Source organism: Hirundo rustica, chromosome 2 (assembly GCF_015227805.2).
Source record: "Hirundo rustica isolate bHirRus1 chromosome 2, bHirRus1.pri.v3, whole genome shotgun sequence".
NCBI classification, from domain to species: Eukaryota; Metazoa; Chordata; class Aves; order Passeriformes; family Hirundinidae; genus Hirundo; species Hirundo rustica.
In genome coordinates this window covers 103,590,452-103,615,081 of record NC_053451.1, presented here as the reverse complement: position 1 = coordinate 103,615,081, position 24,630 = coordinate 103,590,452, and the positions used below count along the sequence as shown (strand labels likewise).

At 39.8% G+C, this 24,630-nt stretch overlaps 1 protein-coding gene across 2 annotated transcripts in view; it reads left to right on the top strand.

Moving 5' to 3' along the window:
- Positions 1 to 24,574, top strand: part of MAP3K15 (mitogen-activated protein kinase kinase kinase 15) — an 83,807-nt gene extending 59,233 nt beyond the window's left edge. For both annotated transcript variants that reach the window (XM_040091157.1, XM_040091164.1), the window contains exons 13-29: positions 1,462 to 1,557; positions 2,972 to 3,059; positions 6,634 to 6,767; positions 7,384 to 7,511; positions 9,265 to 9,395; positions 9,707 to 9,812; positions 11,620 to 11,777; positions 14,926 to 15,109; positions 17,537 to 17,723; positions 18,395 to 18,569; positions 20,246 to 20,431; positions 20,850 to 20,955; positions 22,005 to 22,215; positions 23,042 to 23,154; positions 23,317 to 23,414; positions 23,517 to 23,593; positions 24,085 to 24,574. In XM_040091157.1, the coding sequence (XP_039947091.1) occupies positions 1,462 to 1,557; positions 2,972 to 3,059; positions 6,634 to 6,767; positions 7,384 to 7,511; positions 9,265 to 9,395; positions 9,707 to 9,812; positions 11,620 to 11,777; positions 14,926 to 15,109; positions 17,537 to 17,723; positions 18,395 to 18,569; positions 20,246 to 20,431; positions 20,850 to 20,955; positions 22,005 to 22,215; positions 23,042 to 23,154; positions 23,317 to 23,414; positions 23,517 to 23,593; positions 24,085 to 24,199 (2,293 nt within the window). In that variant the 3' untranslated portion in view covers positions 24,200 to 24,574. The remainder of the gene's footprint in view (positions 1 to 1,461; positions 1,558 to 2,971; positions 3,060 to 6,633; positions 6,768 to 7,383; positions 7,512 to 9,264; positions 9,396 to 9,706; positions 9,813 to 11,619; positions 11,778 to 14,925; positions 15,110 to 17,536; positions 17,724 to 18,394; positions 18,570 to 20,245; positions 20,432 to 20,849; positions 20,956 to 22,004; positions 22,216 to 23,041; positions 23,155 to 23,316; positions 23,415 to 23,516; positions 23,594 to 24,084) is intronic.
- The last annotated feature ends 56 nt before the right edge of the window (positions 24,575 to 24,630 follow it).

The following is a 24,630-nucleotide window of genomic DNA, read 5'->3' as shown; positions in this document are numbered from 1 at the left end:
CTTGTATAATTTGCCTAAGCAAGTAAGCTCAGCAAAGAAGTATTTCTCTGACTAAAGTGAGTGGTGGTCTTAAAAATGTGGATTCGGACATAGATTCTGTCATAACGTCAGTCTTTTTTTTTAAAAAAAAAAGCAGGCTTTGGTTTAAATGAATTTTATATGGTATTTTATTCTATTACTCCAATGCAATGTGAATTACTGAAGTCTGTGGAACTGATTGAGAATAATTCAGCATAAAGTTTCTGTACCACATTAATTACCTTCAGTCAACACAATGCACAGAAATTAATCTTTGAGAAAGATAACTTTAATCAAAAGAAAGCAAGCAATTAATTTCATTTGCTTTGATTTTTAATCACTGCTGAGTGATTAAAAAATCACTGCATTACAAAGCTCAGAGGCAATCTTTTTTTAAATTTAGTGGAGTTAAATGCTTGCTTAGTATGTGACAACTTTAAATTACTATACTTTTGAAATTGCATTAGTTTAAAAAATTATGGTCTCAGTTAAAATACACTCTATCAAAACTCTTAAACTGTATTTAAACCAGCTCATCTTATACATGACAACGTTTATAATGCAGTATTGTTACTTAGATACTGTCTTCTCTGTCCTATAGTTGCCTCTGGAAGAATCATCTTGCTTTGTCTCTTAGTTCTCAAGTCAGATACGTGCTTGTTTGACTTGTTAGAGTGGAAATTGCTATACTAAACTAAAGAATGGCGTAGTGTCATTTTCATATATTTCTAGAAAAGTCTTCAGGCAAAATTTGGATTTTTTTGAACATGTTCCATGTAGCCCTTAATGCTTCAACAGGCAACATCAATGGGTGATGTAACATGGCAACTTCACTATGGTGTGGTGTGTTGTAGTGTGTACGGTGTTTTAAGTAATTAGCTCAGCAGCCGATAAGCAAAATAGAAGAGTTTGACTGAACAGGCATGAAGCTAAGAAATTTTATTAACTTAAGGCACAAAAATACCCTAAGAAGCATAACAACTTCGGATTTTGTAGCAAAATACCAAAGTGCATATGGCTGGGGTAAGTGGTTAATTCTCAGATTTATTTACACATACTGACACTGTGTTTTATGGCATTTCACTTTTTGCTTCAGTGCATTTAGATGGCATGTAGATGACACTGGCGAGATATGATAAGCAATAAATAATCCCTTTTTCAGAATCATTGCTGCAATTTGGAGTAAATATTGGTCATCCCAAAACTTATTTAACAGTTTTAAGACCATAAAAAATATAGACTGAGAAGGTTACACCAGTGTTACACACTGGTATTTTCCAGTTCAGTTTTATTGTAGGAGCAGTGGAATTATAAAAACCTGAAGTACTTTTCAATTTGTAAGGAAAGATTTTCTGGTTAGCTAAATTAGTGTCAGAGCAATTAGCTTTCCATTGAGATGTCATCAATATCCAAAATAACATTTTCCTAATGTGAATTTTACAGCATTTCCAAGTTTGATGAACGATGTTGTTTTCTTTATGTCCATGATAACTATGACGACTTTCAAATCTACTTTTCTACAGAAAACCAGTGTAGTAGGTGAGTTCAGTTTGTGTGCGTGTTGCATGCCTCATCTATATCCTAAATAAAATAGATTTTGTAAAGATTGAAAAACAGTATTTTAGCTTGAGAAACAGATTATTTATTTCTTCATTTATTTTTTCTTGATGAAGAAGCAGTGTAAACTTGGTGATGCTTAAGGTGATTAGAGCAGCCATTTTACTTCCCGTGTGATTCTGATTAGTTTATCTACAAATCATTATGTCTGAAAAAGACTTAACCAGCTTAATCTAAATTACAGCTGTTATCTTTTCTTTATCTTGGTCATGCCATGTAAGGTGCTACATTGTTTCGGGTTTCCTTTTGTGTCTGTTCAGTGTGATTTAAATAATAGTATCTAAGTGTAACAAGAAATTCTAACTTGCATTGTGTCACAGGTCCATGTTACTGATTGTACCTGTAGTTAAATATTTTCTGATGATCTCTTGTCTCTACAAAGTAAGCAAGGCTAACTGAATTTAAGGCTTAAATTTTTACAGACCAAATTCTGCCTTGTGGCTGGTAGTTGCAAATACACCTTCTGAATGATGTAGGAGGGAGTTGTTAATACACTTGGGTTGTGGAGTGTAATGATAGATTCACTGTTTCTTGAAATAATTACTACTTATGTATTACATGGAATAAGCTCAAGTTAAAGAAAATTAATAGCTTTGCGGAGTGCATTATATAGAGGGTAGGAAATGCTAAAATTCATGTTTCTCCTCAGCCTTTATTTGGCAGTGCAATTTGTGTATCATGAAACATTTTCCACATTTTTCATGCTGTATTCAGTGTGCTACAAGAGTCAGTTCAAGAGTTGTGTCTCTGATTTAATGAAAGAATGAAGTTACGAATATTTTGTAATTTTTTAAAATAATTGTTAACCATTTCTTGTAGAATTTGGGGGAAAAAAAATGAGTGGCTCAGGCAGGGAACTAAGGAAAAATGTTCTTGTACTTGAGTATCTCCACCCAAGAGAACTAGAAATTAGTTAAATCCCTGTTCTTCTAGCCACATTACTACTTTTATACTTTTGGCCTTCTGAAGACCTGACAAAAAGCTACATCTGATTTTCTGAAATACTGAGTAATCAGACTTGCAGCCAAACATACTGAAAAAGTCTTTGAGTTGAATCTACCAAGATTTTACTATGCAATTGCAATAACAGATAACTATCAGGTTCCACTACAGCAAATAAAATAATTTTATAAATAATGAGGCTTTTCACTGTGTATTTGATGTTCTTCATCATTTAAAATGGGATAAATATGGACAAAGTCAGTAATGAAAGAAAGCTGTAAACATGCTAGTCCATTTATTAGCTTGAAAGCAATGCCCATCTTGCAATAATCTGTTTAGTCTGCTTCCAAAAGGATATTCTTCTTTGATGTTGTGCTATGTACTTCTTTTTTAGATTCTGTGGTTTGGTGAAAGAAATTTTGTCTGATGCAGTTGGCAGTACTTTGGAACTAGAAGGAGAAATAGATGGAGACACATTAGAGGTATGTCAAGGATAAAAGATCTAAGAACTCTGAAACTTGTTCTCAGTCTTCCCTGCACTTTCATATCAGTATAGTAGAAAGATAAATAGCATTTAGACTCCTTAATTGTATATGAAATTTAAATTATTTCAGAATTATTTGTACTTGAGATGTGCATTCATTTGAAGAAAACACACATTTTTTATGAACTGGGCCTGTTACTACTGTAAACTGTACAAATCCTTAATTAAATGTGTTACTGTGTTTTTATTCTCTTGCAAACAATATATAGATAAGAATCAACCATTATCAGCTGGCTCAAGTGAATAAAAAAGATAAAATATTAAATAAATGCTAAGAAAAAGGTAGTTTATTTTTTCTACCTGATACCATTACTACTCCAGGTAATTTCATGTGACAGGCTTCTGTACCAGAGACATTGTAAGTGTTTAGGATCAGGTTAATACATTGTGCTTTTTTCTTATCACCGTAACATCCATGTTAGGAATCCAGTAGCTGTAGACTTTCTTTATAAGTAGTACAGAGAGGAAAAAAGGAAAAAAAACCTACTTGGAAAGAGTTATTCACATTTCATGTGGCCTCAGGTTGGGATAGGTGAATCCATGTCTTCATAAGTGTCCCAGTTTGGAAAGACAGGTGTCTGCCAGGGGAAGCCAGAGCCTCCCTTGGAATGAAGAAAGTAGCCACCATAGAAGATGGGTTATAAGTTTTATTTGTGGTCAAGCAAATTTAATCAATCCGATTAATTAGCATGAAAACCCTCTTGTGGCTTGTTTGAGTTGGGCATCTTTCTGATTGTGTCTCATTGCAGCAATTCTCTTAGGCTGATGATTCAGCGCAGCTCTTCATGGTAGTGAGCTTTTGTAGGACTTGAGGCTTCATGGGAGGAAAAAGAAAATGTAGAACACTCTGCTGTACTGTTAAATGTAGTTGCACATGGTGGGAAAGATGAGTTTTTGCACTGGAGTTTGTTTGGCCACAGAATTCTTTCCCCAAGCGCAAAGGGCAAATCTGCACATCTGTTAAGCCCAGTTTAATACATCCAGCTGTGGCCTTGACACAGCTTCAGGGCTCTGCCTTGGTACAGACAGGGTGTTATCTATAGCTGCAGATCTTCATATGACATAATTATGTACTCAGCTAATAGCAGGATTCTCTCCACACAACACACTCTGTTCTGCTGTATAACAGCCTCTCAGAGGATGTGAGCTCATGGGGGCTTGAGCCTTTAAAAAACTAAACTGAAAAGATCACTTGACAGTGCATAGGAGGAAGCAATCCTGAATGAAGGAGTGACACATGGAGATGTTACTGCAGAAATTAATTTTAAATCTTTGAGCCGTATCTTGAAGTTTTCACAGTTGTCACCTTGTAGTTATTGTCTTAGGTTAGGACACTAAAACAGAAATCAGGATTTCTGAAGGGGAGAAATAATTAGTGTAGTGAATAAATGAAGAAAGACACATAATGCCTTCCTGCAGTTTGAGATCTTACATTTAAGAAATGACAGTGGGGAAAACGCAGCTTTATGGGTCTTGATGGGCACCACTAGTACAGAGAAAATAATATTTACTAAAGCAGCTTTTTTATATTTGGGGAAGGGGAAGAAATAATCTCCTGCGAAGTCTGGGGGAAGAAAATCTGATTGTGAGAATGTTGTCGCAAGGGGTTGTATATTTTATATATAAACTGCAGTCTAATTTTGAAGCTAACAGGTATTTTGAAGGAGTGTGAATGTTGCAGTTCCTTCAGGCTTGGGGTATTCACTTCTGTATATTGATAGGAAGAAGTTCCTATCACTTTAAGAGTACCTGCTGTACCCCAAATACCCTAGGATATCCTAGAGAACACTCTGCCCTACAGAAGGTCAGATATGAACACTAGTTTACTTGTACCTACTGGGTGGATTTCACAGCCAGTGGATTGCTTATTCAGATTTTTGGCAACCAGCAGGGGTTTATTCAATATTTGTAGCTGTTGGGACAAGAAGAGGCAAATATAAAGTGACATCAAGTATATGCAAGTCTATTAAGCTGTCCCCTAACTAGCACTGAACTCTAAATCCTGACGATTCTTGTGTATCATGGGACGCAGACTGGAGAACATAGATTTCTCCACGGTAATTAAAGGGTTGGCTTAGGACCAAATGTGTTGCAGATGGGGTTGCTGTCAATCCTAAATTCTGCAATGTGACTGCTGTCTTTTTTCTGCACAGTTTTATGTCATATGATAGCTGTGAAAGCTGGATATGCTCCTGCCAAAGAACCTGACAAGTTTTGCATATGGCGTTTTGGGTCAGCTATGCCTATCGTGTAACGAGATTATGTTGTGAGCTGTGAAGTGCTGAAATGTGGTAAATGGAGCTGTGCTAAAGCTGTGCTTGCTCCAGTGTAGTTCCACTGAGCAGAATATGCTGTTAGGATAAGCGACAGACGGGTTTCCTTTAGCACATTCCGTAGAGCAGCAGGAAACTTGCCGTCTTTGCCGAGGTGAAGGGGGAGTGTCAGTGACACACGGATGCTGCAGCAGCAGAGCTGCAGTGTGACCTGGGGAGGCACAGCAAAGAAATGCTCCAAGGCTGCATTCTGTGTCCGAGAGTCACGTTGGACTGAAGGCAGAAAAAGTGAGCATTGACAGAAAAGTCATGGTTGTGGCCATTGTAAAAGGTTTTGTTGTTAATTTTTTTAATAGGGAAATCACATGAGGCCACAGAGAATACCCTGCAGTTTTCCCATATGGGACATCTTTCCCATCCTCTTGGGTGTGGGAAGATAGTAGGGGAGATCTGTGTACTCCTGACAATATCTGAGACTGTGAAATTGTCCAGTTCCTTTCATTCTTTATAAATAACCTGATTTGAATCATGGGTGTGCTGTTCAATCCCCCAACTTCCATAAGAAATTTGATTTTATACAGTGTCTGGGGTTTCATGAAGCATCATTCACTCCTTTAGAGTAGGAGAGTTCTGTCACAAGGTCACTATATGAGGTGGTGTAAATTAGTGTAGTTTTACTGAAGTCAGTGAACCAGCATTGAGTTATTCAGCTGGAAATATGACCCAGCGTGTTTCAGCAGCAGTGGAAACCACCATTGTATTTAATAATTTTTTGAAAAGATGAACATTTTTTTCTGCCCTTTGGAAAAATCTCATAGTGAGAGGGGATGTCCTGGGGCCACTCTATGGTCTGGTTAGTTTTATCTATTCATTAAACCACTGGTTTCAAAATTTTAGGTTATGTTCCTTATATTTACGTGTTCTGAAGGTTCTGTCAGCAGTTCTTAGAGATGATGCATGAACCGGTTCTTTTGACAGCATTGTTTCATTGAATTTGGTTTATTGGTATGTTCCTTGTTTGGATGAATGCATCTTTCTCAAAGCTGGTTAAGGAGGATTGTATTATAAAGCAAGTAAGATGGAAATTTTACAAGTTGTGTAAAGCACCAGGTGGGTGGGTAACCTACAGCTGCACTGCAGCAGCCCCTCTGTGCTGGGCTAGGGGTTAAGGCTCTCTGTAATGTCAAATGTCAGTGATAACAATTTCTGAGCTGGTTTATTTATCTTTCCTGCTTGCAGTATGAATATGATTATGATGAAAATGGTGACAGGGTAGTTCTAGGAAAAGGTACTTATGGAATAGTTTATGCTGGAAGAGACCTTAGCAACCAGGTCCGAATAGCCATCAAAGAAATACCTGAGAGAGACAGCAGGTAAGACCTAGTTCATTGTTATATACACACTGTGAACAAAAATGTAGTTGTTTTTTGAAAACTTGACTCTTCTTCGTATGTGTTTCTGTGTGGTTTGTTTATAAAATCCCAAAACACTGAAATTCAATTACTATTTCCTCCTACTACCCAAAAGTACCTTTTTGAGAATAAAGACTTTGTATTTGGGGAGAAAATACATGTTATATATTATAAATATGACAGTTTAATAATCTGTATGTATATCTTACATTCTAGGAGACATATATTTGGGTTTGGGTTGCAGTTATATCTCATTTATATTCTTTTTGGGGAGGGTGGAAAGCATGAGAAGAGCTCTGGAGTCAAAGACAGTACTATGTATTGATACAGAAGACATACATATAAATTTTAGGAGAGCATGTTTCTCCACCAGGGTTCCTCTGAGATCTGTCTCTGTACTTTTTCTGAATAGGCAGTGAATCATGCTGCATTTTGAAGGTCATGGACAAGATGTTTGCTGAGAATTGGAGTAGTATCCCTAAAATCCATTCTGTTGTCAAACTAGCATTTAAGCATAGCCTAGAACCTTTTCCTGCATGATGAAATAGTCCTTGGTTCTCTTTTTCTTTTTAAATAGGTATTCCCAACCTCTTCATGAAGAGATAGCACTGCACAAATATTTAAAGCATCGGAACATTGTCCAGTATCTTGGATCTGTTTCAGAAAATGGATACATTAAGATTTTTATGGAGCAGGTGCCAGGAGGTTTGTATCATGCTGAGTTTGGTCTGCCAAAGGAAAAGCATTTGGGACTCCAAACTGGCTGAAAGTCAGTAGATAAGCGCTTAATGTGTTTGTGCACTCTGTATGGCTTTTCTGTTGGGACATTAACTGTAGAAGTCCTTTTTCTCATAGAAAGAGTATATTTGAAGAGTATTGGTCCCAGTACCCTCTCCCCTTTTTTTAATTCTAAACCTATAGAGAAGTCATTAAAAGTATTTGGTTTTAAATACTCATGTTATAAAATAGTGGAGTTAGAGCTGTATAGTCTATTGAGCTCAAGTGTCTGCATGATGACTGGAGCTTTCAGTATAAGTTTCTCTTTAGGCAGTAGCACTGATAAAAAAATTAAGTACTGGTTTTTAACTGCTATGTACAAAGGACTGCTATTCCCTAGGTAGATTAGAGATAAAAGTGAGATGTGTTCCTCGTTCATAATTTCCAGTTCCACTCCTCCAGCCTTCTCCACTGGAGGAAGAGGATCTCTTCCTAACCTTCGTAATCTCTTCGTAACCTCTCTACATTTTTTCCATCTCCATTTTGCTATTTACTCTTCAGTGTCATGGATGTGTCAGAATGAGTGTTAAATTTTGCATGAATTTAATTTGCAAAGTAAAAACAGAAATAAGAAAAACAGGGGGAAAGGTTCAGGTTTTCTAAGAAAGGTCCAGACAAACATTCAAAGTGTAATTACATACATCCAGGGCATTTAGGGATGTAGGGAAATTAGTTTTTGAATCCTTGTGATCTTCTCACCTGACAGCTGAGGCACTTTGACCTGCATGATGCATGCAGATGTGATGAAATTATACCAACATTTCCACTTGTTTTCCCACTCTTGTTAACAGTGTCAGCTGGTGGTGTTTCCTGTTCATATATGCACACTAAAGTGTGCTGTGTTTAGTTGCTAATGGCAAGATATTACTGAACTGATTTAGGTATTTTAAACTCCATAGCCAGTCTTTAAAAGGAACCAGGTCATCAGATTATGTGAGACTCTTTGAGGAAACTTTAGTTTAGAAAGCTGTTGATGTGGACTGAAACTTCCTTTAGCTGAATTTTTCTGGCCTTAAATAGACCTACTGTACTTAGTTTGTTTTATGCTGAATAAGCAAAACGGTTCTTTATTTTGCCTCATGATTTAAATATTTGTGTTTTTAAAGATTAGTGTTATTAGAACTGGGGATGTGTGGCTGGCCTATCTCCTACTTTGAGCATCCATTCAGGGGCTTTTTTTTTTTTTCCAGGAGCTTTCTTTCCTGTCTCAGAATCTTGCCAGAAGTTGACCCCTTATTTTTAAAGAGAAGGCTCTTTCTGTTTTGCATTCTACACTCCCTGCCTCAAGAGAATCAATTTATCTTTGCCCATCCCTGTGGTTCCTGAAGTACAATGTACAACATGGTACAGGGTTGCCTTTAGTCCTTGTTTCATTAAGGGCTACATGGGTGCTAGCTGTAGTGTCAGCAGTTAAATTGAAGTGAGGGGGATGGATCCAGCCCTGTCAGAACATTTATTCTTGTTGTGGGAGTAGAACCTGATCTGGCAAGTAAGAAATAACCAGTCCAGAGCTGCAGCAAATTATTTGCTTTAAGTGATCTACCAAGAATTTGGCTTAATAATAGGTACTGCTTTTCTTTTATATTAGGATGTTGAGCAAAGGCTTCATCCCGACTTACCTGTTTCATGTTAATTTGGGGATTTCACTATGTTGATACACTTTCTTCTAAAACTCCTGTAGGCAGCCTCTCAGCTCTCTTAAGATCTAAGTGGGGCCCAATGAAAGATCCTACAATTAAATTTTACACCAAGCAGATTCTGGAAGGCCTCAAGTATCTCCATGAGAACCAGATTGTACACAGAGATATAAAGGTAACTTTTCCTTTTGTGTGTCTTGTTTGATTTTCTTTTTATCTTATTTACTTCTGTTAGTTTTGCTCTAATCTGAAGTAGAATTTTTAACAGGATTTCATGGAAGCTGAAAATAAAAGGAATGCATAAACCAACTCTCCTGGTGCTCCTGCAATATTACTTTCTAAAAAGGTGTATTACAAAGATAAGTGCAAACTTGGAGGAGTATTGAGATTGAGAATCTGTATTTATCTGTCTCCCCTCCCTGTTCACGGCCTCCCTCCCTCCTTCCCTCTCTCCTCCCCTCCTTCCCTCTCCCACCCACACCGCAGGGGGACAATGTTCTGGTGAACACCTACAGTGGCGTGGTTAAGATATCAGATTTTGGTACTTCCAAAAGGCTGGCAGGAATCAATCCATGCACTGAAACATTTACAGGTAAGATTAATCTAGCAGAGTTCATAAGGGTTTTCATGACAGGTTTAGCATTTGAGCCGGAGGCTCTTTGGCTTAGTGATGAAAACTCTGTTTGGTCTCTGTTTTCAAGGGAGAGTAAATGGGAGTGTGATCATAATAAACATAGGCTTGATACCTTTCTTTTTTTTTTTTTTTTTTTATGTAACTCTCTTCCATTTTACTTTTTGGTGGTAAAAGTTTTTCTTCGAAGTGTTCATTAAGTAGCAATTGATTATTGCAATTACATCCGGAAACACTTGAATTTAGCAACTTTTTCATTTAACAGTCTTGTTATTAGTACACAAGCACACTTTCTAGATGTATTTTAATAGTGCAGAAAACCAAACTCAAACTTGTGAACAATTTCAGTTTTGAGGTATTAATTATAAAGCCCAACCAACTGGTTAACAACAGTAAAAAGAACAGTTTACTTGAAAATTTTAGGTTGAAGTGTTACAGAACAGCTTTCAATAGAACAAGGTTTTAAAGACTTGTAATATTCAGGGGAAACAAAAATTGCTGAGCAAAAGGGGAAACTCCGCATTAAAAAATGAATATGTGGTCACATTACATCCCTCCATTCAAGACACAAGCCTGAGGGTAAAGCTGTGGCTTGGACCTTCATTCTGCAGCAGTCACACTCAGTCAACATATGATACCCTTTTATCTTCACCATATGTCCATTACTTCATAGTTCACAGCTCTACCTCACTGTAGTTTTATTGCATTCCTAAGAAGAAAAATAATTTGATTTTAAAATGTCATAACAAAGCTGATAGAAATTCAGGTGGAGAAAAAACTGTGGTGTCCAAAACACTCTGAACATACAGAGGTTTCTGCTGGTGGTGGTGTGGGCTCTTCCTGTAAAGACCTCAATAGCTGTGTTAGTGAATGGTTCAGTAACAGTGGTACCAAATTGACCATCTTTTATTTAATTTTTACTGTACTGTTCTTTGTCACTATTATTACTAGTATTACACTCAGATTGTCTACAGGCAAGATCTTATTTTGTCAATATGTATAACTTCAGAAATTCTAACCGGTTGGTGGTTTGGTTGGGTTGTTTTGGTTTGGGTTTTTTTTTTGGTTGGTTGGTTGGGTTGGTTTGGTTTGGTTTGGGGTTTTTTGTTTGTGGGTTTTTTTGTTTGTTTTGGTTTTGTTTTTTGTTGGTTGGTTTTTCTCTTTTTTTTGGTTTTGTTTGTTTGGTTTGGTTGTTTGTTTCGGATTTGGGGTTGTTTGTTTTTTTTCATTTTTGGTTTGCTAACCTTGGATGTCAGAAATCTCAAGCACATCCAAGACATCCTGGAATTCAAGGGAAACTGTGATTGATTGCCTTATTTATTGCTCTATATTTGCAAAAACAGCTTTTTTTCAGATGAACTATTTGAAGTTCCGTCACTAATGTTCTCATTATTGGGGTAAAATATGAAAAATTCTCATGAATATTATCTGTCAATTATCAGATTTTGCCATCTCTCACATGCATAATCTCTAAAACTTGGTGTCTGCAAAAATGTGATAGAATTTTATTTTCTGGGGAAGCTATTGGATTATGTGAATAGACTTTCAGCGGTTTGCAACCTTGTGTTAGAAAGGAGGGGCAAAAAGATAGTTTATAAAAAAGGTGTTCTAACATAAGCTCTTGTCTAGTTCTCAGTGCTGGTATGTGAGACAAGGTATTTGGCTATACAGGTTGCATTTGACAAATTTTGGCTTGCTGAGTGTTGTGTTAATCCTCCTTAATAAGAATGAAGAATATACACTTGACTGCTGGTTTTGTTCTGACCAGGAACCTTGCAGTACATGGCTCCAGAAATCATCGATAAAGGACCACGAGGATATGGTGCTCCAGCTGACATCTGGTCCCTGGGCTGTACCATTATTGAGATGGCAACAGGCAAACCTCCATTTCATGAGCTAGGGGAGCCTCAAGCTGCAATGTTTAAAGTAAATTAAGCTTTTTTTGCTTTAGAGTTGATGCATTTTCAGATATAGCTTAATTTTGTAATATTAATTGGTAATGACATTTGCACAAAGCTGCAGTCTGACCTGTGTTTTTAATTCTTGCTGAAAGATCCCTCCCTTTTCTAAGCTGTATTGCTCTAGGGGGTGATCAGTTATTTTTGTGCTGGAAATAGGTCATGACTCAGAGCAGCAATCTAAAAAATGAGTGAAGACTTATGAAAACTAATATCCTCTGTGTTATTTTTTTCATCTCCTGCTCTTGGTGTATGATTTCCTTCGTGTAACCACTCTCCCCAGTAATGACGAACAAGTTATTTCTGCTCCTTAAAGTAATTTTTATAAGCTTCCTTCCCGAAGGAAAACCTCTTAAAGGCCCAGTCTCTGCGACTTAGATGCAGGAAGGTGTGGTGGAAAAGGGCAGGGGAATAGCTTTCCAGGATTTCCAGTATGTATTAAAGGAATAAAATACTCTGTGTTTTGCATTCCAAGTCCTTCAGGTCATAGCTACCTCCTCAGTATGCTGTTGTCTCTATTGCATTGTTTCTCTTATTGTATCTGTTTTCAAGTGCAAAAATTAACACTTGAGAATTCTTCAGATAGTAATAATAAGTGATTATAAAAGGTTTAAAAAAATTACTTGTTCTAGCTCTGTAACTAACAGGAGTGTAACAACTATTATGTGTCAAATAAGTAGACTGAAAATTTTTGGTTCTTTTCATCAGCTTGCAGTAGACTGTTAATAAAGCACCTAAGTTTTCAGTTATGCTTGAGAATTCTCATTCTTATAGTGGGGAAAATATCCCATTCATAACCCAGCAAACTGCTTTAAATTACCAGTGTTGTATTTTTTTCATGTATCTTGTTGAAATCCACTGTGTGAGCATTAGTATCATCATTAATACAACCATGGTGGCAAAATCAGATCTTTATCAATAGGTACAGAAATCTGGGCTGTAGTTCAGCATGGCATGTAATGCCACATGTCATACTGGGCCTGTGAGTTGTCCCATGCCCCACTGCTAAAAGGCAAAAAAAGGGATGATTCTGGGTTTTGATACAGTTATTTCAGTGGTATAATAGGTCCCTTTGGTGCTGTCAACTTGTGGAATACCTCAAAAGAAGCTGCCTGGGTGAACGTGGCTTGGCTCCCTAAAGCTTTCCTGAGGGAGCCACGGAAAAAGACTATTTTCCACATCACTGTAAATGTCAGATATAATTCTGCTGGCAGGTGCTTTTCATCTTATGTACCTGGCATGCAGTTGAACTGTTCAGTGAGTTACACATCTTACTTTTCAGCACAGTTTATTGAAAGTTTTTAGCATTCTTGTTGCAGACTGTGTTAATGTACTACAGGCAGGCATCTGGTTTAGTTTCCTCTTCCTTGGCTCTGCTGGGACCTGTTTGGAATTGTGTCTTGTTAGGCACCATAGGTTACAAACCGTGTTTTCTTTTTCTGTGTAATGAAAGTAAGCAAGCTGGAAGCTGGATTTGAAGCAGGCTGGCTGGGCAAGCACGTGAAAAGAAGTCTGGAAAACATGGAATATCGAACTTTTGAGGTCCCCACCTCCACACAGGAACGCTCTGTTGTGCATAGGGCAGGTGAGGAGAGGGAAGGTCTGAGTCTCCCTGTGCAGTCACTTTAGAAATTGCAAATGACCAAAGAGCTGGACCAAGTGGAGAAAAGGGGCTGTAGTAAACCAAGAACTGGATAGGTCCTGGCTGGGTGTGCATTGCGTGGCATTTATCCTGTGAGCACAGAACGTGTGCATCTGTGTCTCTGTGAAAAGAGCACAAACAAATGGCATTCAGTGGAGACAAAGTACACTCTTGTTGCCACAGAATTTGCAGGTGGTTGTGACAAAAACTTAATCCCCTTGAGCAACAGAGATAAGATCAGAGACAAGCTTTCAAACTTCCTGATCCTGATACGGGATTTTCCTAGATTTTTGCTTAGTGCATAAGAGTGAAACCTGGCACCAGAGTGTTGCCAGTTTGCAACACTGAGTCTTGAATGTGCTTAGGATCATGGTTTGGAAGGCCTTAAAAGCCCTATTAGCATTTTATTACTGCACTGTCATTCAAACAGAAGCAGGACTGCTCAGCAATTTCTGCTCCAGCTTGTGTTGAAGCTGAACCAGTATTATGAATGTGCCACAGTGTGTTAATGCAGCTCTGTAATGAGATTATTTGAAAGCAGATGGCACTTGTTCAACTGCTGGGCTACTGTCTCCCTTGTGGACACTATCTTTGTGCTTGTTCTCCAGGATGTGGTTTGTGTAAAGATGCTGAGACTACAAACCATAATCTCTCCAGGCATGTGCATACAGTACACACAGGTTATACAGCTCTGGCTTCTAAACAGTTCCACCAGATTGACATTAGAGATTAAGAAGGCAGTGAGGAGCTGGAAAAATCACTGGGGAGCAACCTGTAGAAGCACATTTTTTATTACTTAAAGACAGAGACTTAAAAGAGATTCTTTTAAGTAATGACTTAAAGTAAGAGACATTACTTAAAGAATGCTTTAACAAGGATCTTGTTAAACCTTTGGACATCATGTGATTTTCAATTAAACATCACTGAAAGACTGGAGAAGACATCTGGCCTGAGAGCGGGGGTGGTGACAAGGTCTGGCAAGGTCATTGTGCATGTTTGTGCAAGGAAATTTGGCAGTGGCAGGAGCAGAACAGGTGCAGCCCCAGGCTGTCGGTGCTAGGGGAGGAAATTATTGCTGTTCTTGGGCACAAACGTGCTGGAGGAATCAGCAACTGAGAGACACAGCTCTGAGCAGGGGTGATGGGAAGCCTGTGCAATAGCTGCAGGCGTTTGTGGCTGGTCAGAGGAGTATTTGAAACGCTTGGTGTCCAGAATGCCCAGATCCCAGGATTGCCTGAAAGCAGGTGATTGGATACATCCATACCTTGACCTTTGTGTAATATCACATGGATATTTACACCGTGTTTGCCATGAAATAAAACAGGATTTGTTGTCACTTCATTGCTTTATGTGGGTACCTGGATCACTCCCTTTCTACAAGAGTGAGGAGAAGTGTGAGCGAACGTATTATAAGAGCTTTGGTCTCCTTGAAGTTGTTTCATAAAAATAACTAGTATTTGTGTTTTACCTGCAGGTTGGGATGTTTAAGATTCATCCTGAAATTCCAGAATCAGTGTCTGCTGAAACAAAGGCCTTTATTTTGCTCTGTTTTGAACCTGATCCTAGTAAACGTGTTACAGCCTCTGATTTGCTGAGAGATTCTTTCCTGAAGCAAGTGAACAAGGGCAAGAAAAGCAAAATTGCATTCAAGCCTTCAGGTAAGGAATTATCAGCCAAATCCAAGTCAACATCATCATTAAGTGTTATATAATATAAAAGATTGGAATCATTAAGCACTTTCTTTTCTGAAAGACATTTTCTTATGCCAGGAAAACAGCAGGAACTCAGCTATTGAAAATGTCTGTGATTTGTGATTATACATATTTAAATTTAATAATTCCCAGAAAATAAAGTGCCTTGCTTATTTTGTGTTTTTCTTGCTTAAACCTCCCAAGGTAATTTTTCCTCTCCCCAGAAATAAATGCCTCATTTGTAGTAAATGCAAATTAGAAGAGTGACATTTGATGAAGACTTTTCGAAGCAGTTCTGCATTTAGAGTAGGTGTTTGACACCTGAAAATGTGGGTCTATTTGGTGTTTGGGTCAGCATTTTCAAACTTGATTTATAACACTGAAATTTGGCACAAAGATGCTGAAGTAGCTGTCTAGTGGGTTGTTTTATCTGCATAGCACGCTTCTTCTTCCCTCCCCTCCAAATACGTCAGACACTTTCTCAGTGCTAAGATAAGGAACCTTAATATAGACTTGCCAAATAAATCATTTTAAGGAACTGTCTGTTTCAAAACAGGGAAAGCCATTGGTCTTGCTGCTTCTTTTACCTGTCTGCACACACACACACTCCCAATGCAAATTGAAGTTCTTCCTATTTGAGCTTTTCCCCTCTCAACAAATAACTTTTGAAAGAATGGAATTCTGAAGGGAACAAGTAGCAAGGAATTTATACCATCCAGCTGAATCGGTTTCGTTAAGGAAATGGGCATCACCTGTTATCCTGGGGGGAGCTGAGAACAGAACTCCAGTCCCTGCAGTGACGCTGGGAAAACAGGAGAGCTCCTACTGCTCTGCAGGGCAGTGGCGTGCAGGAGCTGTTGGCATGCTGTAAGCTTTCTGTCCAGCACCAGCCATCTTCTCTTGTGGCCTTTCAGCTCTTTCTTGAGTATGTCTTCCTGAAAAATTTGCATGATGTTAGAAAGTGTGGAGCTTGCCTTGATAGCAGCTTCAGGAGCAACAGGCTCTTTGTCCAATATCAGGGGAGGTGCCCTCCCTCCTCCTGCCTTCCTCCTTTCTGCTCTTCTTCTACTCATTGCTGAGGTTATGGAGCTGGTACAGCGCAGTGCTGGCCATGGACACGAGCACAGTGGGCAAATGTTGTGAGGGCTGTGCAGTGGGTGAGGAGAGGGAGAGGCACCTGGCAGCAGCTGTGTGTGATTGATTCTCGGTGCCAGAGCTGGGCAGAGCTGTGCTGGCTGCTGCAGCCATCCCCAGGGGGAGTTTGGTGGCCCAAGGCTGGTCCTGGCCCAGCAGTTACCGCAGTCCCAGCTGCAGCAGTTCACCATCTTCTTCCTCTCTTGTTTCTCTCACCTCAGATTTCTTCAGTTTTGTCCCCATCTTTCCATCCCATCCCTATCTCTTTTTTCTTTCCAGTAATAAAGGCAGCCCAGAACAAATCTCAGCCCTTACTCTTGGGACAGAAGCTCTCAATTTTCTGTCCGGCTGAGATGCCTTGCACTAGGTTTCACGAGGTGACATATATTGTTTCATTTTTGTGACTTTAATCTCAGCCATTTGAACATCAGTCATGTACCATGGAGCATGTCAGAGCTTTCTGAACAACTTTCAACTCCTAGCTCTCTCCCTCCCTCCCTTCTGAGAATTTGTAGTGGCAAGCATCAAAAACCTTTGAACTTTTAAATGTGAATATGTTCACCTTGGGTTGAGAGAACTTCTTTGCCTTTCCTGCCACACAGCTGCAAACTGGCAGTCAGGATTACAGCAAGTTCTCAACATCTGGATTGGTTTGGTGTTTTGTTTTGCTTTGGTTTTTTAAAATTTTTTTTTCTTACTTTCAAGATGAATTGGAAAGGGACAGGAGATTTCCTTCAGGCCAGTGCTGAGAGGGAGAGTTCTTGCTAAGGGCAGGGGCACACGTGAGTGAGGCAGGTATCTCAGGTGTGGAGAGGACAGTTTGATGCCCATTAACACAGAGGTGAGGAGGACACGTAGTAGAGTGCTCTCTGCTTAGAGAGACGGCTGTGGGGGAGCAGCAGATGAACTTCTTGGTTCAGTTCAATTCTTTAAACTGCTCATGTGCATTTGAGCCACTTTGTGGGGCCATCACCAAGGGGGACTGTGTGTATGTGCGAGAGAGGGTAGCAAAGTGGCATTTCCTCTGAGTGTCTGTGCTGTCTTTGGGTTTAGCAGTTAACTTGTTAAAGCCTTTTATTGCTAATGCATGCAATGATTTTGAGTTGTGTTTCTGTGTTCCTGCTTTTTATCAACAAGGTTACTTCTCCCTCAGCCATTTTGCAAAATGAGTTCTTGCTATCAGTGAAGATGATGACATGTTTAAAGCACGTTGCCCTTTTTGGCCTGGTTCTGTCTCACATTTTACCACGTCTGTTCTAGATTATAATCGGAGCACATCCCTCCCACTGCCCGTCCATGGCGAGCAGGCTGGCAGTAGCAGCAGCGAGCACGGCTCTGTTTCACCAGACTCCGATATACAGCAGGATGTGTTTTTCGAAAGGCCAAAGAGATCCATTTCAGAGATTTCAGAGATTCAGACAAAGCATCCCATTTCTCATTTACTAAGGTAAAGTATTTGCTTCTCACTTGTCACCATTGAGGGAGTCTGTGGATTTAATTCACATTATATTATATCTGAGGGCAATTTTTCCACATAATGGTTAGGTAAGCACATGTGTTATTCAGCAAGTTGCATAGACAGATTACCAGCTAATGTAAACGTTGTCTATATTGAATAATGGGCAATCAATCTCCTTTAAGGTTTCCATGTACTTAAACACTTTCCTTTGTCCAGCAAGTATAAGTCAGTGGTCTTATTGACTGAGTGGGTATAGATTTCAGAGTTAAGTGAGGATTTGACCCTTCCACGTGCTCATGACAAAACGGGGAAAAGGAGACGCAGAAATACAGAAGTACAGACGCAGAAGTTCTGCTTCTCACAAAGTAGAAGGCAACACTTTCAAATGAGTATGTTACAATAAGGGTCTTGAAAAAAATTAATAGTTTCAGCTTTCCTCCCCAAAACTGACATTAATGCCAGCTTCTTAGCAGGGGGAAATCAGCCATGTGGGTTTTGAGTCAGCAGAGGATCTGAGCCATCTTCCATCTCAAAATTAGCATTTACCAGCCTGATCAGCCTGCTGCTGCAGTTTGAACTGAGCTTTTAACCCCAGAAGGGTCCCTTCTGGCAGCCCTGTGCTAATGCTGAGGTGTCTCTCGTGCCTGTGGCTGCCACAGCGTCCCTGACGAGGGCTCGGCCTCGGAGGACAGGAGCACGTCGCCATCCGTGGAGGACAGGGATTCTGGGCTGTTCCTGCTGCGCAAGGACAGCGAGCGCCGAGCAATCCTCTATAAAATCCTGAAGGAAGAACAGGATAAAGTTGCTTCCAATTTGCAGGAGTGTATTGCACAGGTAATTTCACTTCAGCTCACCTTTTTCTCATGTCAAAGGGAAAATAATGAGCCAAGTCGTATTCCTGTTCTGAAAAATGAATAAATGAAGGTGCTTGGATTGTTCCTTCTGAGTAAATTTAATCTCTGAGGCTTGTAACTGTGTGAGCTGTTTGCTGTTGTGTGAATGGGTAGCAAACAACCTTTTGGCTGCTAATGGGCTCTTGATTTTATATGAGAGAGAGGTTTGGGCTTTTGATGTGGGACTGTGGAGGGCTGAGGTTGGTGGGTTGGGTGGTTTTGATATTGTCTTTTCTTTTGGCTTTTAAGGACATGGAGTTAGAACACCACATAGTAATAAGTATATTCTGCTTTAAAGGTAGAGACCTGATTAACAATTTTTAGCTTTGTTTGTTAGCTAGGTGCCAAGATTGCAGTATGTGAATTTTAAAAAAGCTAAGGTAGATTTTCTGCAGAGGGAAAGGTGGGATGGGAAGGTTTAGTTACTATGAAGAGGAGCAAGAAAAAATCATAGAAAGGTTCATGCACAGCCAAATATTGCCACACACCTGTAACAGCCTTTTCTTCTTAATGTCTGTTTCTGATGTACCTCTCTGTGATGAATCTGACTCTTGCTCATACCCTTGTCAGTGATTTTTTGGGCAATCTCCAGCACTCTTGTCTGTGACATTTTCCCATCATTTATTCTTACTAAAGCTATGGTTTTTCACCGGGCCTGCACTCCCACAAAGGGGAGCATGCTGACTCTTGGTGTGGTGTCCCCAGCCAGCTGTTGACATTTGTGGCTCGGCTCTCAAGCCCTGCTTGCTCCATGGTCAGCTCTGCCCAGGGCTTGCTGCTCCCTGTGCTCCCTTCCCCAGCAAACCAGCACAGGGGCTCCTGTGGGCTCTACAGGTACATTTCTGATCTGAGCTTAAACTGCAAAACAGCTGGTAGCTTTACAAACAATTAAAATTCAGAGTCAGAAATAACCAGGGCTCCAAGTATTTTCCACAATGAAGGATTATTTAGAAGCAGCAAGTCTTGGTTCGGTCTCCAGCTGTTTTGTAGCAGAGCTGTAATCATCTCTTTTCCATAATTTATGTAATGCTCCCTTTACCTTTTAATTACAGAGGTAGCTCTTACAGACATTTGGATGGCTTTAACAGTGGGGGTTATGGACTGAAAGTCATAGAATAAACACTGGTGAATCATTGTGTCATTTTAGACCTTTTTCTGACTTGGGATAAATGCATATATAAGCATATTTTTTTCCTAAGGAAATCAAATGTTGCATGATTAGATAGAAGTCCAGATTCAGCTTATTGAACGGATAGCATCTAAAAAAATTGGGTCTCTTAGCGACTCATTTTGCTGTTTTTATGGAGGAGGGCTGCCCTCTGCAGTACATTGCAGGAATGTGTAGATATAATTTGGAACCTCTTCCCTTTGTGACAGCCACAGTAGCAGTAGATTTACAGGGTTTTTTTGAAGACAGAAATTGGTCCTTAATTTTTAAATTTTTTTTTAAGAGAAGATAACAACTGGAGACTGCAGAAACAAAAGTTCTGTGATTCTGTTCATCAATGTGAAATATACATAAGCAAAGCTACGTTACCCTAAGAATATTAATGCTACTAAATAGATGTTTAAAGACTCTGGGATTCATTTGATATACATTCTTTATCTTTTCTCCAGAGCTCTGAAGAACTGCAACTTTCAGTGGACCACATCAAGCAGATTATTGGGATTTTAAGGGACTTCATACATTCTCCTGAGCAGAGAGTGATGGCTTCTACAATATCCAAATTGAAAATGGATTTGGATTTTGACAGCACTTCCATCAATCAGATTCACCTGGTGCTGTTTGGATTCCAGGATGCGGTGAGATCCTTTCCTGGTGCAGGGGCAAAGGAACTCTTTGAAACACCACAGAACAGTTTAGGTTGGAAGAGACATGAAAGACCATCTATTTCCAGCCCCCCCTTCCATGGGCAGAGACACCTTCCACTACCTCAGATTGCTCCTGGACAAAGCTCATCCCAGCGGTTTGCAGCTTCCCCACTGTTCCTCACTCCTCTCCTGCCTTGTACTGTAGAAGAGTTTGAATGTCTCAGTCTGGTTTGAAATAGTTTGAAAGCTGTAGCCTAAAACTGTCAAATCTGTTGTTTAAACTTTGAAAGGTGGGAAGCTTTTAGTGCTGCTTGCAGTTTTTTACCTTATAAAGCTTACTATGACTATTGGAAAATAAGATTCTCTTTCCTAAGGTGTGGGCAAATTATGTTTGCTGGTATTTTTGCAGGTGAACAAAGTATTAAGAAATCACTTAATAAGACCCCATTGGATGTTTGCAATGGATAACATCATCCGCCGTGCAGTCCAAGCAGCAGTCACTATTCTTATTCCAGGTAAATCTAAGCAGCTGAAAAGAATCCTTTTCTTAAAAAAAAGGTATTCCACATATCAAAGAGCTGTAGCAAATGGAACAGTTCAGATGTTTACTCTTTCAGCATGCCACTGCACCCCATGTGCCACTCATCAAAAACCAGGGAGTCAGTGTTGCAGAGAAAGAAGTGTTGATGTGGAGGATTAATGCTGTACTTGCAGTACAAAAGCACATAATGAGGAGATAACCAGTGGTTCTGTACCCCCAGTGTGGTCCAACCATGACAAAAAAGGCAAATTAAATTCAGCCCAAGCTGGAGATTTTCTAGTAAGAAAGAAAATTATTCTGTACATGTTAATGACATCCAGGGTCGGTAACACTGCACAGGTCTGGTGTTCTGAAAAATTAATGAGCTATGGAACAGATATGTAGAAGGGAGTGCATTAATATGAGGAAGAGGATGAATCTGGACAACAGAGAAGATCACCAGAAGGAGGAAGATAAATGTCTAAGTACTGTCTAGGAATGAGTTGGAAATATGCAAGTAGTTTTGTAACTGTTTAAAATGCTGAGCACCCCTTCCAGTATAGGAATGTTCTGAGAGACTTAGTGGCAGTCCAAAGTTGCCGTGGCCTTTAAAGCCAAATTGGCCAAATTTTTTAGGACTTTGTATGAGAGAAATTGCAACTGTTCTTTGGTAGTAAGGGTGGCCACCTGCAGCAAGTTCTGAGAACTGGGGCTAGAAATTCCCCCTGGAAAAGAGGAATGCTTTGTACACTCTTTGGCCTAGGGCATTAGGGAAAACACCTTATTACTCATCTCATGGTATTCGGTCCCCACTACAACGATGGCCTACAGCTCTGCCTCTGCTGGTGCATTGCTCATTCTAGAACCAATGCCAGAGAACCTCTGCTGCAGCTCACACAAGGCTTCACTACCCCCTGCTCAATGTTGCATTAAAGCACATTATGCAAAGTCTCCCCCACCCACAGCAGCAAAGAACAAACTGCACAACCTTTGAAGACAGAATTACCAAAAAAGTCTTGTTCTTCCCCTCTTTCCTTTTGTCAGAGCTTCGCACTCACTTTGAGCCAGCATCAGAAACTGAAGGTGGGGACAAGGACGCTGATGAAGTGGAGGAGAGTTTCCAGCCCTCTGAACCAAACGGGGCAGAGGACGCTGCCATCACGTCGGGGGTCAGCACCCTCAGCTCTGTGGTGTCACACGAGGCTCAGCAGCAGCTCAGCCAGGAGCTGAGCAGACTAAAACACGACACCTTAAGGTAACCCTCCTGTAAGGACTCTGTTGCATGTTCAGGCAGTCGTTGAAAAGCTCTCACACCGCGCTTTCTGCACTGATGAGTACATACATACCCATAAGTACTGCTCACCTATTGCCTTGTGATAAAGCCTTCCAGGAGCACGAGTGCATTTAGAATACACTGGCAGTGCAGTATGGCAACTGAGCATCCTTCAGTACAGCTTTTGTTTCTGTGTAATTAATCTGTTAATTGCAAAATGTCGCATTGGATTTCTGTGGTGAAATAATTGGGTTTGTGCCAGTTTCCTTCCTACTCCTTGGATGCGCCCTGCCTTGGTGTCAGTGCTTCAAAGCTGTTCCTGCAAGGAGAGGCCAGAGCAGCTCTGACAGGACAGGCTCCCCCCTGAGCACCAGCAGAGCTCAGCAGAACCCTCCCTGTTTCTCATGGGTCACATGTGTAGGCCGCTGCCAGCATGTTAACAGCTGAAGTTCCCATTCTTCTTTGTGGATATGATGTAAATCTGTGATCAGAAAGTCCCTGGTAAAACATCAGTGTTACATTGTTCTGTAGTAAATTACAGTATAAAGGCAGCAACTCTGCCCAGGGAGGCTGCAAAACTGTAGGAACAGAATTTACGAGCTATTTACTAAATTCTGCAGGTGAAAGCCTTCAAGTGGCACCCCAGAGTCTCAGGCAACCAAAGTGAAATCTCTAAGCCATTAGAGATGTCACTTACAACAGTACCTCACAAACACCTCTGTCTTGTGGTACTCATTAAAAATGATAATTTTTTTAGTTAGATTTATTCTCAGTGTGGTTGTGTTTGATCTCCCTTATATGTTACGAGGCTTTTGGAAAAGCTTGTTCAGAAGGAGAAAGAGTATCAGGCCCTCTTACGACAATCTTTGGAGCAGAAGACTCAGGAATTAAACTTGCTTCAATCAAAACTTAAACCCAAAGGTATGAGGAGATACTGCAGAATTAAGATACTGCAGCTACACAAGATATGGGATCATGTGTTTGTTGTAAGGATGCAAAACCATAAGCTTAAGCTTCGGTTACCTGAAAACAATCACTTTTGCCTTAGTTTTGAGGTGTATTAACCTTTGTTTTCTATTAAAGATTCCCAGTGGACTGCAGCAACTTTTAGAGCGAATGCAGACCCTGAGCTCATGAACTGGCTGAAACAACAAGGAGCAGACTTGGATACCATTAAGAGGGTAAAAATAAAATCACATTTAAAAAAACCCATAATTTTTGTCATAATTAGCAGCTGGGTTTCAAAGAAGGAATCTTTACTTACTAATAAATTTGCCTTTTAGTTTGCTGAAGAAGATTACACACTAAGTGCTGTCCTTAATGATATCACCAAAGATGACTTGTGGTATCTTCAGCTGCGGTAAGAAAACACTATTTAGTTCATTTTTAAGAGCTTAATTAACATATTTTGTTAAAAACCTTTTTAAAGTTTGGTTATTCAAAGAGGTCAGTGACAGTTCAGGGGCAACTGCCATCAGTTTCATCTCAGATTTTCTGTTAAAAGTTTTCACATCTTAACTGACACAACTACACCGACGATGCTTCGAGCCATCTGCTTTGGCATTTATCAAGGTTGGGACCTTTTTCTGCACCCTTCACGATGATGTCATATGAAAAACAGGCATGAAGAATTTATTTTTCCTACCCATTGATTCTGGTCCTTTTATCATCATTCTGTTAACCCCTGGCTGACCTGGAAGGAGTTTTAGCTATAATCATAGATAATGTAGTTTGCTATGTACTGTCATAACTGGTCTATCCTTGGGATTTCTAGGATTTACTTCCTGCTCACTTTAAGGCAGTAGAGACGAGGGAGTTTTCCCTAACTGTTCTCCATTTCCCTTCATGCAGGGGTGGTCTTCGCTGCAGAATCTGGAATGCAATCCTAAACCACCGCCAAACATCTGGCAAGACCTCAGCGCAGGTCAATGCTTTGGAAGAACACAAAACGGGAATAAGCAAATGAAATACATTCCCAGCACCTAAATTATTAGATGTATATATTTATATGTACAGTGGCCATGCAGGTTTTGCACAGTTATGTAGCTTGTTTGAGCATCAGTGTCATACACAGTAACAGCTTTTAAGTCAGTGTCAATGCATTTATTTATGACAAGACTAATGCATACAGTGCCTGTCAATGTAATGCCAAACAGTAGCTGAGAAAACACCCACCTGAATGTGCTTCAGCATTGTGAAAACTGTGAACTTACAATGTATTACAGTTCTGCTGGCTGAGAGTTTGAGCAGGGAGGGGATATGCCAGAGCATGTCACCTCGCTGTAGATGGATTTGTACAGCTTTTTGTATTAAAGCTACTCTCATTGAACTACTGAGAAAAGCCTGGTGTGATGTTTTCAGTCAATGACTTTACTGCAGCAAAACCAGAGCACGTAA